Here is an 18,051-nt window from a genome sequence, read left to right as displayed (position 1 = left end):
TGCGAAATTAGTTCAAACAGGACTGGATAAAAAGTCATGGATTCCAAACCAGCAGGAAATGTGAAACCAAAGACAGAAGAGAGATGAAAGCCAGCACAACTAATTAAAAGAAAGTATCCTGAAGGGCCCTACAGGGGTGAGTATTTGGTTCAGAATTATTTAACATCTTTATTAATGACACAGAAGAGGATGGAAGTAATATATTAATGAAATGTATAAATTGAGCGCAGTGGTAACCAGCAGTGGAAAAGTGTACGGAAGAGGTGAGATACGGAAGGAAAATAGTACAATACAGTTCTACCAAAGAAAAAGTAGATTTGAATAGAATAAAAAGGTGATCTATTTGTTATTCAGTGCCCCCCGTATGTCCCTTCATAGGTGCCTATACATCCCCAGGGAGCTGAAAATGTAACTTCAGGTGGTCCTGGGAATCGTCAATAGCTCACAGCACCCCTGGACACAGAGGGGAGATGCCCAAGGAGAAGGCACTAGGTCCGCCAGTGTGCAGAGAGGCCCAGTTTCACCTCTCCGGCCAGGGACTCTAAGGCGGAGCTGTCTCTCCCCACATCTGCGACAAGCTTTGGCAGCCTAAGGCCTGCAGAGGGCCAGTTTGTTTCCTCCCTTTTGGACGCACCTTGGTAGCACCAATATGATGTGGCTTAACACTTATTTTTACCCAGTTTAGATCAGATAATATAGGGCAGTGGTTAGAACTGAGCGTGTGAGTCAGACTGCCTGGGTTTAAATCTCTTTTCTAGTGTTTACTATCTACATATTTTTTCTAAGCCATAATTTCCATGTCAACAAAATGGGGGGGGTCCACCATGAGACTTCAATAAGGAGGCACTGTGAGCTGAGGACATAGCAAGGACCCAACATGCCTTAGCTACAACTATTTGAATTAGTACACTCTGGCATGCTTCTGGGGTCTTTTCTGTAGTATATATTCAACTCTTTGATGAAAAGGTATCTCACTTCCTCCAGAATATTCATCTTCTACAATATAAGTTCCACAAGCGCATACATTATGCCTGCTTGTCTAAGCATACAGTAGTTGCTCAATAAAGCACTGTTTTTGTTGGTGTTATTTTGGAGCCAAGATCTTGCTCTATAGTTCAGGCTGGCCTAGAACTTGTGGTAATATTCCTCCTGTGTCCACCCCTTGAGTGCTGGGGTTATAGGAGTGCACCATCACACTCTGCTCGACAAACACATTCTTAGTGGATGATTAAATGAACAACTGAAAGTGAACCCTACACTTTTAGCACAGGGCTAGACCCACAGAAGCGATTCGGAAAGGTACATGTTCAACTTAATTTCTCTTCTGAAAGAGCCTATTTGGATTGTCTGTGAGAAATTAAAATGAACATTCAAAAGTGATGGTGGAAGAGAAGGCAAGGTGTGAAGGAGGGGGAGAAAGAGCGAATTGTAAATTCCTGGAGAGCAGGAGTCACGCGTGGCTCTGTGTGGTTGATCTCTGCCCTACAGTGATGAGCGTGTCATGAGGAATAACAAACATCAGCGCGGTGTTGTAGACAGACTGTCACAACCTCCCCTCGAAAGCAGGGAAGGGAGGCAACTGCGCCTGCGTATCAGCCGGCGGAGGCAGAAGATATAAGACGTGGGGAAAGTGGTTGGGGCAGGTCCACAGGCCAGTGGTGGTCTAGGAGAGAGAGAGAGAGACAGACACAGAGAGACAGACAGAGAGAGAGGAGGAGAAGGAGGGGGGAGAGAGAGAGGGAGAGAGAAGGGGAGATGCAGCTTTACAGCTGAAAGTACTCCTCGTCTTAGATAAGACTTGGGTTTGAGTTTCATTCCCTGTTTTGGTCACTCTTTGCCCTAATGCAGCACCTCTGATAAATGTTTCCGGGTCAGCGCATGTGGTTAAGTTGAACTTGGAACTCTATTTCTAAGTGGCACAACCTTGGATGAGAAAATCCATGCATTTAAGCGACTGTCTTGAGTGGGGTTCCACTGCCACTGAAGAATAAAGTAAAACCTCTCTGAGGGGTGGCATGTACAGTGCTGTACGTGCGTGCAGGCTCCCAGACTCCTTTCACCCCTGTGTGCTATCAAGTCCTGCGCCTTCTCTTCTAGCCATGTTGATTGAGCGAGGTTTTCCTATGAAGTGTCCTGGGATTTTCTGATTTCCTACCACACTTCGGCTTCTGCCGGCTCCTCTGCTTAGAACACCTGTTCCACTGTCTCCATGCATCTGGATGCTTCTCCTCCCTCAAAGGTGAGCGCAAATGCCATCTCCATCAATCCATCCATCCATCGATCAAAGGCTTAAGCAAGCATATTGATTAAGTGTGTTGCGCTGCCAGGTACTGAGCTTAAATAAACAGGAAGGACTGACACAAGGCCACGTACGGACAGGCTCTCTGGTCTGTGTTCTTTCGGGTGCTAGCCCTGTATTAACATTGCTTTTCTGGCTTTGTTACCCACGCACTCATGGATAAGATTCTTAAGACTGATGGCCAGACAGGTGCTTGGTCATCTGTGTCCTCCACATGGGATCCCCAGGGCTCACTATAACAGCATCTGGTACTGTACATGCTCCATAAATGCCTGCACGAAGAACCGACCTGAGCTCAGGACCACGGAGCCCAGGAGGGTGCCCGTGCCCCTCCCAGTGCCCGGCACACAGGAAGTGCGATGTGGACAGCTCTCAGTGGCTTCTCTGCTGGGAAGAGTGACAAAAAGGTAGGGTGCTCTGCTCATGGCTGACCTGAGACCCAAAATGGAAACCACACTGTTACACATTCTACGTGATAATGAAAGACAGCAGTGTTTCAGAGAGCACGAGAAATCCCTCCTGAGACAAACGGCACTCCATTCCCTATCAGCCCAAACTGATGTTCTGCTCTGAGTCATGTACGGAAAGAAAACATTTCAGTATGAACAAAACGTCATTCTCCAAACTTAGAAGGGTGATCCGCAGAGAAGCACAGGAGACAGACTGGGCTTGGTGAGCCTCAGCCTCCTCCTTCTCATATGGTGACCCTACTTCTTTGAACCACACAGTGTTGAGTTCAAAAGGAACAGGAAGGCACAACACAGGAAGCCAGGATGCAATAGCTGTATCTTTTTTTCTTTAAAATAAAAGAAGTTTACAGAGCGATTGCCTGGACCATTACTTGGCAAAAAAAGAAACAAATCATTGATACATAAACGAACTTGGAGGAATTTTCATACAACTACATCATATAGCACCCCTTCAATATGTATAATTTCAATGGCTTTATGCACTGGTTAAAAATTAATTTTAAAAGTTAGTCTCCAAAAGGGTATAGCTGGATGATTCCTTTTACAGAAAATCCTTGAAATAACAAAATTATAGAAAAGGAGAACAGACTAGCGGTTGTTGGGCATTAGAGCTAGGGAGTGGGAGGGAGGAAGTAGGTGGGGTTACTAGAGGGCAACTCGGGGAAGCCGCGGTGCTGGCCCTGCTGTATCTTGACCACTGATACGGTCTGTATCCTGGCCGTGGTCTTGTGCTATTGTTTGCAAGATGTCACTTTCAGAGAAAACCAGGTAAAGGTTTTATGCATTATTTTTCTTAAAACTACATGCGAATCTACAATTACCTCAAAATTGAAAGTTTAATTTTCTCTAAAACAATCTGCAGAAAGAACAAAGTTGTGCAATGTCTGTAAACCCAGCACTCTGGAGGCTGAGACAGGAGGACTGATGTGAGTTTGAGGTCAGCCTGGGTGACACGGGGGCAAAGTGAATTCAAAGCCAGCCTGTATTACCTAGTAATACCCAGTCTCAAACAAACAAACAAACAAATAAATAAAATTATAATATGATCCAGCAACTTACATTGGGTTTAAAGCCAAAAGAATTGAAAGGAGCATCTTGAAGAGATAGTTGTACAACCATGGTCATATGAGCATTATTCATGGGAGCTAAAACAGGGAAGCAATCCACGCATCCACGGATGGATGAATGAATAAACAAAATGTAGCATATGCTTATATTGGAACACTGTTCAGCCTTAATAAGGGAAGGGAATTCTGACCCATGCTACAACACAGGCGAGCCTTGGGGACATTATGTTATGCACAATAAGGCAGTCACAAAAAGATGACCACTGATTCTACGTACTTGAGGTACACTTAGTAGTGAAATTCATAAAGACAGAAAATAGAATGGCAGTTACCAGAGGCTGGGGGCAAGAAGGATGAAGAGTTATTTAGTGAGTACAGTTTCAGTTTCGCAGGATGTGGAGTGTGCTGCAGGTTGGTTGCACAGCTCTGTGACTGTAATTAGCAGTGCTGAACTACCTGCTTAAAAACAGTAAATATAGTAAATGCTTTGTGCATTTTCCCCAAACTAAAAATAACAACAAAGTTTAATTAAAAGAAAAAAGCCACTGTCTCCTTGATCCACATCCCTGTCACTACTTCTTAGTTTCACAAACCAAGGGGAAGAGAAAAGTAGCCCATCATTTAATTAAACCTCAAAGACTTTCAAAGTCCAGAGATATTGGCACACCAAGCTTTTCTAATGCTTTAATTAACTGCATAATCCATTTGAATTCACATTCCCTCTGCCTGTTACTTAATTCACCTAAAGTTACTATCAACTTTTCAGTAATGATTAAAAATGTGCTACTTATTTATATTGGCACTTGACCTTAAATAGCTGAAAATGGCTAAGTCAAAGCCACAAATTAGTCATGAAATAGAAAACGGAGCCTCTTTTGGGTGCTTTTAATGCTGTTGTTTTTAATTCGCCTGATGCTGCCAGACTTCAAGGTTAATGAGAGCAGGAACTTGTCTTCTTTTTGCTTGTTTTTCACCACTTATAGATACACAAGAACTTTCGCTCACTGAGTGAAGCCAGCACCTAGTTGTGCTCTGAACGGAGCCACATATGTTCCTCCAGAAATGTTTAAACAGCCCCCTTTGCAAACATGACACACATGTTGAGTTTGGTGATTAGGAAGAAAATAAAGAGAAATTCCCAACCAAATTTTATGAAAAAGCACCACTTTTGAAAAGGAAAGAGAAATATACATTTCTTAACAACTCTGTCTTAGCATCAACTCCTGGGTTGATCTTATCTACAAAGGAAAACAACAAGACAAAACCCACAGCTTGATTCAGGTTAGTTTGTACGCTTTCCATAAACGCCTGGCCACACACATAACCCCAGAACGGCTATCATGGCATTTGGTTCAAATTGAAGTCCCCGAATGCGGAGGGCTCCACTTCCCCCGACGTTCCTCAAGTAAGTCCCAAAGTCACCTTTACAATTCTGGTCCTATGGAACAACATCATTTTTCATAATTACAGAGTTTTAATTTCTGTAAGTGAGTGTGAGCCTTTGATATATTGAGCCAATTAAGTGAAACTTGGTTAAAAACCAACGGGGAATAAAAGGGAATTTTGGCAGTAAGTAAAATAGAGAATTTTTAAAAGGAACCCAAAGTAGCAGCAGTTGTCACTGTCATCAAAAAGGCATTTTTTCATTATCAACACAAAGACAGGGTCGGACCTGTAGACCCAGGCTGGTTCTGTTACTTTTCGTGTCCTTGAATCTTCCTCCTCCGGAGGTCTTGGATGGCTTCTCCACAGCCACGTGACAGAATTCCTGCAACAGAGAACATCTCTTTAACTCCAAGTCGGTGGGAAATTCAAAGTGTGAAACAAACACAAAAGGTGGTGGTGCACGCCTGTAATCCCAGCCCTTGGGAGCCTGAGGCAGGGGGGTCACTGTGAGTTCAAGGCCAGCCTGGACTACACACAGAGTTCAGGGTGAGCCTGAACTACAAAGTGAGACCCTGTCTCAACAAAACAAAACAAAACAAAACAAAACAAAACAAAAAAAAGAAGGCGGAGTGGACACAAACATTTATTTTTGGTTAAACTTTGTAACAGCAAAAATGTCACTTTACCTGGTTTCTCTCATAATCAGAAGGATCACAAAATGTGAAGGGATGGATACACTTTCTGTCCCGTTTACACCAAGCACAGCCAGTTCCAATGCATATTGAGCACCTGGGAACACGGAAAATCAACTTAATTCCCACATCTTTAGGGAACTATTCCTATCCTAGAATTTCTCTCTGTCATGCAGAGTGCAAGTACTTAAAAGAACTTTATTTTTTTGAGACAGGGTCTCACTGTGTAGTTCAGGCAGGGCTTGAACTCACTACATAACCCAGGCTGGCCTTGAACTCCCAACGATCCTCCTGCCTCAGCCTCCCGAGTACTGGGATTACAGGTGTGCGCCACCATGCCAGGCTGCAAGAATTTTAAAAACAGTCCCTGGGTGCACTGGGAAGAACAGCGGAAAGAAGACAGCGCTTTGAGGCGGGGCATGGAGTATAACTTTGTGTCCTGTGCCACTGGGGTTGCCGGACCAGCATCTCACCTGCAGGCGTATTGCCATGGAAACGTGAAGCTGGGGTCCCCTGCTGGTCTGTAGATGACACAAACTCACTGAATCTGTTTCTGAATTCAGTTCTGCTATTTGACACGCTCAGGTAAGTGCTTGTGGGGACAGAGCACTCTCTCTCTGCTGCTACCTCTCTCTCTGCTGCTACCTCCCTACCAGATCAGCCAGTCCTGATCACTGGAGCAGCCAACTCTGCCAACTGCCTGGAAAACGGGAGACACAAAGTGCTATCTGGCAGACAGAGGAAATGAGGCACTTGTGTTTGCTTTAAAATCAAATTAAGGAAGAAATGTGTCCACCGATCAAATAATCTACCATGCATGGGAGACCGTGGAGGACTTGAAAAGCTTGCATTAGAATAGCTGCGTTAAAGAAGACATGATAGAAGAAAAACTAGGGTGGTCTGGAAATGTGGCCAGTCGAGGCCAGGGGAAGGCCCCGCACAGGACAGCAAGGCCGACCTGTGCCAGGTAACGGACCCAGACTGCACCTGATGTATTTTCCAAGGGCTGCTGAAGCATCCCGAGATCCTGACCTCAAAAAGCTGCGGATTCCATGGGGAGTGGAAACACAGACGCCCCTGGAGTGAGGAACAGATTTGTGATTTGTGCTTCTCCTGTCCCTCGGGCAGGATTACTATACGGAGAGCTTTGCTAACAGGAAGCAGCTCCCTTGGAGAGTGCGTACCCGCCGGGGGACTGAGGTCTGAGCCTTAGTTTCCCAGTGGTGTGACCCAGGGCAAGTGGCTCCCTTTCATCTGGCCTCTAAAACTGCCGACCAGGGGAGTTACATTTTTCAAAAACTCTCTTTGAGCTATGAAATTCTATTTAATTACCTCCCACCCCTCTTCCTATTTTCTGGACTTCTGAGGCTTTCTGTATCAAGATTTGTACTTTTCTTTCCTAATTCATTCTATTTCTTAGAAATCACTGACCCCAGCCTTGTGCTGTTCCCTTTCAGCGTGCCCCTGGGGGACAGAGGAGTTCCAAGGCCTCTCTCTACCTCAGTCTCACGTCTGAATTCCCTTTCTCAGTAGAAACCGGCTCCCAAGCCGGGCTGAAAGAAGCTCATGTTCGGTGCTTACAGGGTTGGTCATGGCAGCAGAGTGAATTGCTAATAACACGGCTTCCTGTTCCCATGGGGCAATCAGGGTGCCCTTCCAAGCGGAAGGTCAGGCCTCTGAGAAGTATTTCCTGTCTTCTCTGTGCTTTAGAAGCCAGGACTGGGGTGTGGCCCTAATCTAGAGGTACCCACTCGTAGGGGTAAGGAGGGTAAGGAGAGAACAGCGGATTTGGGTGTGGCTCACTGGCGGAGTGCTTACCTAGCAGGCGCACGGCCCTTGGGTTCCACCCCTAGCATCACAAAAATCAATTAATCCATTAATCAATCAACCAATCAAAGAGAGCACAATGAACAGATTCTTTTGGCAAAGAAGACTTCATCTTGTGCCCTGGAGTCTATTTTCTGACTTGTAGGGTCAGGCCTCCTTGTTCCCAATGCCACTCTGATCTGGGGGCATCTGTAGTGTCCCTTCTTCTGTCCTCACTTCATGTCTCTCTGGGCCCCGGGGAAGTACACTTCTGGCTGACAGCACTCAAGGCGCACTCTCTCTCTCTTTGGTGGCCCCGAGTCACTTGTGATTGGCCCAGGGTCTCTCTCTGCTCCCGCAGGCCACGCCCCAACAGACACTTAGGGAAAGCTGAATTCCACCAAAAGAATTCTTTAGGAAACTGAGGAGTCAGGCAAATAAATGAAAACCAATGGGAGAATATTTAAATTTCACAAAAAGCCTTACTCTCTTAATGATGAGCAGTTGGTAAAGTTGAATCTTTCTGACAAATGCGTAAAGCTGAAGGAGAACGTCACGTTGACAAGCAGGACATCTGGAAGAGAGAAAGGGGCGAAGTCACTGACTGCGGATTCCTGCCACAGTCAAGGGTAGCTGGAAATGCACAAAGAACATAAATGCATATTTTCACTGTTTCTACATAGAGGGCACGCGTGTGCCAGCTGTTCGCCGGCATTTCAGTCAGTATGTGGCTCCTTCCCCACGGGCCACTCGCGCCAGGCAGCCGCTGAGCAGTGCGCAGGCCTCCAAACAGACTGAGCCTGACTCCAGCTGCAAGGCTCCCGCGAACAATCACTAGGAAAAGCCATTTTACAGCCCATTTACATCTCATACTCTCCCTGGGATCACTATCTCAGCTTGTAATTGGCCAAGACATAAGAATAAAACAAGCCACCGAGCAAGAAGTGCCTAAGATATGAAAACCAGCACGCTAGAAAGGAAATCCTGCACCTTTGGAAAAATCCACACTTTGTAAATATTTCCCTAACAAACTCTAAAGTGTGGTTCCCTGGAGCAGAAATCCATGATTTTCTTGGAGGAAGCTGTTGTCAAATCCAGGATGAGGGCTTTCTTGTTTGTCTTTGAAAACCTACCCGTTGGTTAGGAAGCCCCAAAAGAATAAAGTAAGGATGCAAAGTGCTCAATCAGCATCAGAGAAATGTAATGTTTCCCATATCTCCTTAAACAATGATACTCCACCTGAGGCAGTGATTTCCAAATCTACATGTCTACCCAAATCATTTGAGAAATTTACGAAAATGTAGATTCCAGGGCTGTGCTGCGACATGTTCTGAGTGTGGTGTGGGCACAGACCTGGGGTCTGGGGTGGGTCTGGGGATTGGTGGGCCGCAACGCTGCCTGCAAGAACAATCATGAAGAGCCAGGTTCCTGCGCTGTGGCCCACAGTCCTATCTTTCAAATCCTGTGCCATCCAGGCTGGGAATATAGCTCAGAGGCACAAGTGCCTGCCTGGCAAATGCAAGGGCCTGAGTTCAATTCCCAGTAACAACAACAACAAAAAAAATCAAATCCTATGCTGTCCAGGGACCAGTATTAAGAAAGAAGTAGTAATATTTTTCTTTCTATAAATTAATGGGAATAGTAGGTGGTAATTTTTAAATCAAAGTCTTGACAAAATAACAAGTTGGCCTCATTCTGTCAGTGTTTATTTTGTCCCTCCCTCCTTTTGTTTCTTTCTTGCTTGCTTGCTCTTTCCCCCTCCTTTCCTTCCCATCCTTTTCTTTCTTTTCTTCCTTTCCTTCCCTTCCCTTCTCTCTCCTCTTTATTTCCTTCTTTCTTGTGGTACTAGGATTTGAACCCAGACCCTCTACACTGGACTGCATCCCCAGCCCTTTAAAAAAATTTTTTTTAGTGACTGAAAAAATTTTTCAGTCACTAAGTTGCCCAGGCTGGGCTCAAATTCACCATTCTCAGGCTCACACAGCGCTGGAATTGCAGGCATGCACTATCTCACCCTACTCTTTTAATTTTTTTACTGAAATTGTATTGGTGTGTGGATTTCAGAGTCTAAGAACCATATCAGGTACTTCTGTACAGCAATAAGATTCAGTCTGATGGCCGGAATTCCACATAGCGTTCTGCTCACACGAAGTGGGCTTCTGCGAAATGATAAGGAGCCCCGGCCCCACCAACCGCTTGGCGAGAGCATTTGAACAGAACTTGACAAATGCTAGTGGAGTGTGTATATGGACACCAAGCATGGCGAGACTCCCAGGGGAAACGCATTCCTACACAATCAGCAAGTGTCCAGTGATGCGTGGAAGAGGTGTCTTTCCCCACTGTTGCAAAGCAGAGGGAAAACAAGCTTTGGTGAAAGAAGTGAGGCCTCTCCAAGGAGGCCGTGGATAAAGCTCTGGCAGTGGCCTCGGACTAGCTGAGCACATGCGTCAGGAAGTGCATTCATTTCCCTGCCTAAGGATAGGCAAGGAACTCGGAGAAGGGCAGGTGAAAGGTGGACGCAACTGATGGAGGCCCTAAGAGCAACCCATCCGCTTCACAAGTCACTCTCAGATGATCCAGAAGCGTACTCTATGGGGGAGCGAGGTCTGCATTTTAACTTCCAAAGTTAACCAGAGGTGCCTCACAGAGGCTCTATAAGGAAGGAAAAGTGGAAAACTGATGCGATTTTCCAAGGAATTCACATGTACATGGCCACCGCGAGCCCAGGGACTGAGACCCACTTGCAAGCTAGGGTCTCTGAACTGCTGCATTAAATTCTCTTTTGGGGAGTAAAGTATCAACTGAGTCTGAAAGCTGGTGTCTCCTCAGAATTCGTATGTCGGGACCTAATCTCCAATGTGATAGCAGTATGAGGTGAGGCCTTCAGGAAGTGATTAAATCCTGAGGACTCCATCCTCGTGAATGGGTTAGTGTCCTCATAAAAGGAGCTGGAGGGACCGTCCTTGCTTTTCTGTTCCCTCCTGAAGCAGACAGTGAGCCCGCACCAGACACTGAATCTGCTGACGCCTGGATGTTGGGTTCCCGGCCTCCCAAATGGTAAGCAGTCAGTGTTAGCGTCTATAGATCACCCAGTCTCAGTACCTTGTTATGGCAGCCCCAGTGGACTAAGACACTGGGTGGCTCTAGTTCTCACCACACGACTGCCTCACCTCCACTGACCATGACCCATACTAGGAAGACTCTACCACGGACCTAACTCTACTTTCTCACCTGAGAAACTCACAAATCCCCCACTAGCCTCCTAACGATCTCTTGCACCCATCTGCTTCTTGACAATCCCATGCGGGTACTCCAGCTCTCACACTCTCCCACTTGGATCCCTGCAGTAGTTTCCTTGTTAGCTGATCTTCCGGAACACACTCTTCCTGCCTTCCCCTCTTCTGGGCCATTCTCCACCTATAGCCATTCATTCATTCATTCATTCATGCATGCATCAAAAACTGATTGACTGTAAAAGGCTATCTGGGGCCAGATGGTCTGCTAAGCACAGCATTGAAGATGTCTTTCCAAAGCCCTGCCTCTGTGGCGCTCACATTCCAAAGGAGATAATACACAGCTGCACATTTCCACAGGCTAGGTCTGACCGTGCCGCCACCAGCTTAGACCTTTCAGTGTCTCATCACAGCCTCAGGATGGAGTCCAAGGGTCACAGGCCTTGTGGGGTCCCTTGGCTGATGTCTTCCACCTGCCCCTCCCCTGTTGCCTTTCCTGTATAGAACCTCCTCGGGTTCTTCCAACAAAGCTTTTTTCTTTCCTTCTTGCCATCTCACAAGTTACTCTCTGCCTGGAAGACTCTTCCCTCTTGCCTTTGTCTGACTCAGATCCGCTCATCCTCCAGTCTTATTTAGACTGGTATCACTTCCTTGTTACCCCTCCCACGCTCATGTCCAGCCTGGTCCTTTTCCATGTGCTTTCCCAATGCTCTAGGTTCCCTTCATTTACACACGGCATTGTACCGAGTCACTTATTCCTCTCCGCCCTGAAAGGTCCTAAATACTCTTAGCAAGGGCCAGCTCCATCCTTGTTGTCTCTGTATCCCTAACACCTAGCTTAATGTCTTACACACAGTAAATGTTCGGTACATACTTCCTGTATGAGTGAATGGGCTTAGGCTGATAGGACACTGGTGGCAATGTGTTCTCATCTCACCTAGGATGCTTCCTGGTTTTCAGATCTCTGAGATGTCCAAGCCATTCGGGTGGAGTCAGCTCTGTGGTGCCTGGCCTTCCTGCACTCTCCTAGCCACGCATCCCCCTCTGTTACTCTCCAGGGTCTCATCCCAGCGCCAACAAATAAGGTGGAGGTGAGATGAAGACCCAGGCGGGACCCCGCGGGCGGGAAGTGAGGACAGCAGAGGAAAGGCAGATTCCCTGTTATTTAACTTGGTTTCCCAGGCAATCTGAATGCAGCAGATTCTCTTGCTTTCCTGGCTTTACAATGAAACGTGAGGAGTCCACACACCTCGGTAGCTTGGCCTGGTGAGGAGGATGCAGGCGCAGGCCTTGTTTTCCCGACTTTTCTCCTGGCAGAGCACCTTGCCAGTGTCCATGTTCTTCACCCAGCACTCCGAGGGCTTTGAAGAGAAGTGTCCCACCATAGTCACTGTGGTCTGTGAGGGGAAGGAGACACAGGGAACAAATGACTGTCTCTACACCATCGCTGTTCATCTCGCAGCCTTACGTGACTCACCTTTGACCTGCCGCAGGAAGCAGCTCTCAGAAGAGCTGAGGTGAATACACCGGTGTTCTACTGGCTGTTAGATTTGCTCCTTTGTGAATCCCGTATTCCTGCTCTTCAACTGTATTTCTGCTGTGTATTTTTCTTATCAGTTTTAAGAGCGCTCTGCATAGTGTAGATATTAATCCTTATCTGTCATATTTCTGACATATATTTTCTCCTAATCTACTGTTTGTCTTATAACTTTTGTTTGTAGAAGCTCTTGCCCTTTCACAGTGTGTTTTTATGTAATCAAATCCAGGTTTTCTTGTCTTGGCTATAAAGTGCTTTCAAAACTCCAGCTTTCAGACATGTATAAAACTGTTCCAATTGTTTTTTTAAGCTTATATCTTTAATCCATCTGGAATTTATTTCTATATATATTGTGAAATGAGAGTCCAATTTTATTTTTACCAGATGGTTAATCAGATATATCATAACCATTTACTTAAAAAAAAAAGAAAAAAAAATCCCAACCACTCATTTTCCCACTGAACTGATATAATCACTTTTGTCATATATGAAATTACCATATATTTGGAATCCATTTCTAAATTGCTCTATTCCAAAAATCTATTGATTTACTTCTGTTCCAATGTCATCAAATTTCTACTACTATGGCTTTAAATAGGGAAAATCTTTGCTTATTTATCTTTATTTTCATCATTTTCTTAGGATTTCCTAGACAATATTCAGCCATCTGAGCTTTAAAATCATTTTATCCAAGGGGATGTGGAGACTGTGAGTCTAATGGGAATTATACTATATATCTGCACTCACGGTAGGAAAATTTATGTTTTTCTGATATTACGTATTTTCATCCAAACACATGCTTTTATTTCTACATGTTTCTCTTTGATCCAGGATTCATTTAAGAGGGTATGTGTCTTAATCATTCAGGTGTTGAGATACATTTGCCATCTCTTTATTACTTACTGCGAACATTATTAGATAATAAAGAAGGTCGTGTGACTCTACTTTTAAAATTAAAGTTTGCTTTGTGACCAAACTCATGACTTGTCGTGGAGGCTTGTGCATGTGTACACGTACATGCTGCAGGCATGCGTGTGTGCATGTGCTGGTGTGAATGCGTACCTGGGACACAAAGAGGAAAATTCTTGAAAGTTTAAAGTCATCAAGCAACTTTTCTTAAATGAATGATTTAAAAGAACAAAGCAGTCAGTTCTCCCATTGAGAAGGAAAAGTAAAAGGGTTAATATGTCAGCCGTGGAGGCGTCTGGCAGCAGGTGCCGGAAAGGGCCGAGGATGAGGAAACTCAGGGTGCAGGAGGGAAGCAACCCTGTCACTGCGGCGAACAGCGTGGGACCTCTACCTTGATTTTCTGTGGGGCACCTGGCCTTCTAAAAAACTTCTGAGGTCTATTCTAGCCCTGGGGACTCACTCCATCTTTCCATTTTTAAAAATTTCTGTTTCTGAGGGAGAAGGCGAGTTCTTTCAGAACAACGTCAGCCAGGATGAAGTCCCTAGGAGACTTAAACCTGGGAACAAACCCCACACCACTCCCGCTAGCCCATCTTCAACAGGCAGCTGAGCACTGGTCCACATCGACATCTTCAACACAGCTTAGCTCCTGAGTCCGTACTATCGCATTTACCTCTACATCTTTCCTTCCGCAGACATTGTAATTAGTGTATCAGAAAGTTTTCTAAAATCTTACTTTCTCCAACCCTTAATTTTTTTCTCATTTCCTTCCAGTTCTCACACAGTTTTACATAACTGTAATCATTCCATTTCTGTATTCCATAAATAATAAACATGCTCTTAACACGGGCCAAGTGCTGCACAAGGAAGTGAATGATCAGTGAAATCAAGCAAGTACAGCTTTGGCCCTCAGAGAGATTACAGTCTAGAAGGATACACAGGCCACTAGATCAGAACCAGAGGCCCACGTGGCAGCAAGAGACCATCAAGAGATGTCAGGAACCTCAGCCAGGATGGGGCAGTACAGATGGAAAGACCTGGATGGATCCAATGAACCCACTGGAGAGAGCATGCGCAGGGCTGGAAGTGGGGATGTGGACGGGGAGCATTCTGGTGAGCAAGTGGATGCGAGCATGTACCAAAGGTGCCGTATTCTGAGACAGGACACAAGGAGAGAGATGCAGACCTGAAGTGGAAGATCAAGGTTTTTTTTTCTGAGTGCATTTAGTTCTAGATATTTGTGTGATCGAGAAAATATGTCAAGTTAGACATGGGCCTGGAGCTCAGGGCAACAATCTGGCTGGACGCAAAGGAGTTATGAACACACGGATGATGTGTAAGGCCAGGGGAGTGGATAGGTGTGTCTATGGACAAAGCATGGAGGCAGAGTCAGGCAGAGCAGGAAGCAGCAAGGGAGGTGCAGCACGCGGAGGAGGACAGGGTGCAGAGGTTGTGTCAGGGGAGGCAGTGGAAGAGCAGGTTTCAAGGGTGCTGCCAATCAACCAGGCGGGATGAGAACTTCTCAGTGTCAGCTGGAATAGCTACATGGAGTTCAGCTGGTGACCTTAGCAAGGACGGATTCAGAGGGACAGTAGGGCAGAGCCAGCTAGAATTGATCTGGAAATGGGAGACGGCATATTTTTTTCAGGTTTGGGGGAAGGAGAGAGGAGTTGTGGAGTTGGAGGTGTTGTTTGGTATGACTTTGGGTGGCAGGTGAGTATGGTTTAAAAGCTGAAGCTTTGGCTTAATAAACCCAACATCAAAATCCTTACCAAGGTAATGGTTCTCTCTCTCTCTGTGTGTGTGTGTGTGTGTGTGTGTGTGTTTTGCTGGAAGTTGAACGTGGGAGCTTAAGCATGGCAGGCAAGTGACCTACCACTGAGCTACCTCCCCAGCCTTTTATTTCTTTGCTTTTTTGTTTTTAATTTTGAGACTGGGTCTCACTGAGTTGCCCAGGTTGGCCTTGAACTTGTGGTCCTCCTGCCTCAGCTTCTTGAGCGATGGGGACTACAGCTGTGTGCCACCCCACCCAGCTTGAGGGCTTTTTCTTGAAATAAAGCAGATAAAGAGAGAATGAAGACATAGCAGGTCAGTGGGAATGGGAAACCATTCGCGTGTCTGTTATCAGAAAGTGACGATAGAGCCAGAGCACCTCTTGCTACCTAAAATTCTATCAAGCTGACCTGTAAGTGCCATGCTGTACTTAACCATTCTCCCTAATGCTGAACAATTTGGTTGTTTCCAGGTTTAACTGCAGTTGCAACAGCATCTGCATGCTTAGTGTTTTTGCTTCTTTTGAGCTCCTTCCTTAGGATTCTATGCTTGGAATTAGTGCTTCAAAGAGAATGAATATATTTATGAGTTTTGAAATGTACTGCCAAATTGCTTTCCAAAAAGGTTGTGCTAATTGGCATCACCAATACTGGGTGTTAACATAACTTATTATTGCTTTAATTTGTATTTATTTCATAACTAGCGAGGTTGAACGTATTTCCATATTTATACTTACTTTGCTGAATCTCCTCTTGTGAAAATATATGCTTCTGCCCATTTACTTTTTGGTATCTTGATTTTTTTCTTTTTTCTTTTCCCAGCTGTATTATCTGGTAATTAATGTTCTGTCTGGTGAGTGTTTTCCTAGAGTGTGTGCTTTAGTTAACTCTTATTTTTCCATGTACAGTTTTTAAAAATTGGGAATCAAGTCTATAAATATTTTTCTTTGGTTATCAGATACTATGCCACTTCAGAGCTAAGAAAATTACCATACTTTTAAGTTATCTGATGTTCAATTCTATTCTGTGAATTACCTTTTTATATATATTTTTTTACATATATTTTTTAATTGGCCTAAATTTGACTTCTTATTTAATGTAAAACATGAATTAAACTATATTTCCCTAATGTAAGCCATTAAATAATTCTTTTGTTTCCTTTTATTTTATAATATCTGATCTTAAATATTTTTCACACTTATTTCTGAGCTTATTCTATGAATCTAAATTACTATGTTCTTTTCTTTTGGAGATAGGGTCTCATCATGTAGGGCAGGCTGGCCCTGAACTCACTGTGTAGCCCAAGGTGGCATCAAACTCACAGTAATCCTTCTGCCTTAGCCTCCTGAGTGCTGAGATTACAGGCATGTGCCACCATGCCTCGCTATATCCTTATTTTCAAATCAGAGAATGGATGGACTATTACTAATGTACACATTAATAACATACACATACTATACTATCTATACATACAGTATATATATATGTACATTATATATGTTCACAATCTAATGAGAGTGGTTTTGCCTAAATAAACTTTTTTTTTTTTTTTTTCAAAATATATCTTGGGTACTCTCTGCTAGTTTATATTATTCCAGATGAATGTTACATTAATTTTAAGAAATTGCCCACTCAAATTTCACTGTGATTACCCAAAATCTAGAAAAATAAAGTGGGGAAAAGTGATATTCTTATGACATCATTCCACAAGAAATATGAAACATATCTGGATATATTCAAGATGTTTTTAAAATCTTCCAAGGAAATCTTCATATATTTTGTGTCTATTTTTATTTATGCTTATGCTTTTAATTGATAAGTTTCCACTATAATGAATTACAAAGAGCTTCTATTATTATGATCTACTATTTTGCTGATTTTCATCAGATATAATGGCTTCAGATAAGCTGTTGCCAAACTCAAAATCACTATTTCTGGGTCTCCAATATGTGTCTCCTACTAAGAATGAGTTTTAAATATAAGGTGTATGCAATATTTTTTAACTTTATGCCTGAATATTTATTTCTGTTGTTTTCATGAATGGGATTTTCTATGAATTGAAGTTAAAAGTTTGTTTTACCTAACACATAATATGGCTATTGATATTTGAGCATTCTTTGAACATTTAGCATTCATTTAAATTTATTCGTTTGAATAGTTTTGTTCTTATTTTTTAATTTTTGGGATGTTAGGGAGTGTGTTCCTTTTTTAAAATGTACTGAGCTATAATCCAACTCCTAGAATAGTTTTAAAGCTAATATGTTTATATTTACAGATATATGACCACTTAAGATTAGCAAATAATTTTTTCTACATTTCATTGCAGTAATTATCTGTATCCTTGTTTATTGTATTGGACAGAGCTTTATTACTTTTATTTTTATTTTTTGTTGTTTTTTTTTTCCAGTACCAGGAATTGAACTCATGACCTTGTGCTTGTCAGGCAGGCGCTGTGTCGCTGAGCTAAATCCCCAGCCCCAAGGACAGAACTTTAAGAGCAATGTTTAGCTGGGCATGGTGGCACACGCTGCAATCCCAGCACTCAGGAAGCTGAGGCAGGAGGATTGTTGCAAGTTCGAGACCAGCCTAGACTACAAAGTGATCTTAAGGCCAGCCTGAACTGCATAGTGAGACCTTGTCTCAAAAAGACGAAACAAAATAATGTTGATAACGTTGGTGATGGTGGAATATCTTGCTCTAGTTCTGATTTGCAAAAGAATATTCCTGGAGCTCCCCTTTTAGTTACCACGTTGTTTTAAGAGAAATACTTTTATTTGATTATCTTCCATATTTTTAGTAGTGTAAACCATTTTTATTTAATGTTAAAATCTTTATAGCTATGCACACATGCATAAGGCAAGCATGGGATCACGTCACATG

General features: G+C 43.8%; 1 protein-coding gene across 5 annotated transcripts in view; it reads right to left on the bottom strand.

Moving 5' to 3' along the window:
* The window catches only part of Plxnc1 (plexin C1), a gene marked incomplete at its 5' end in the record, with an annotated part of 138,671 nt that overhangs the window by 64,594 nt on the left and 56,026 nt on the right, over positions 1 to 18,051 (bottom strand). For all 5 annotated transcript variants that reach the window (XM_013518393.1, XM_005374690.2, XM_013518395.1 and 2 more), the window contains 4 exon segments: positions 5,509 to 5,604; positions 5,909 to 6,011; positions 8,207 to 8,294; positions 12,203 to 12,350. In XM_013518393.1, coding sequence (XP_013373847.1) covers positions 5,509 to 5,604; positions 5,909 to 6,011; positions 8,207 to 8,294; positions 12,203 to 12,350 — 435 coding nt within the window.

The sequence above is a fragment of the Chinchilla lanigera genome, unplaced genomic scaffold (assembly GCF_000276665.1).
Source record: "Chinchilla lanigera isolate Chin_1 unplaced genomic scaffold, ChiLan1.0 scaffold00004, whole genome shotgun sequence".
Classification (NCBI taxonomy): domain Eukaryota; kingdom Metazoa; phylum Chordata; class Mammalia; order Rodentia; family Chinchillidae; genus Chinchilla; species Chinchilla lanigera.
This window is presented reverse-complemented; position numbering and strand designations above follow the sequence as displayed.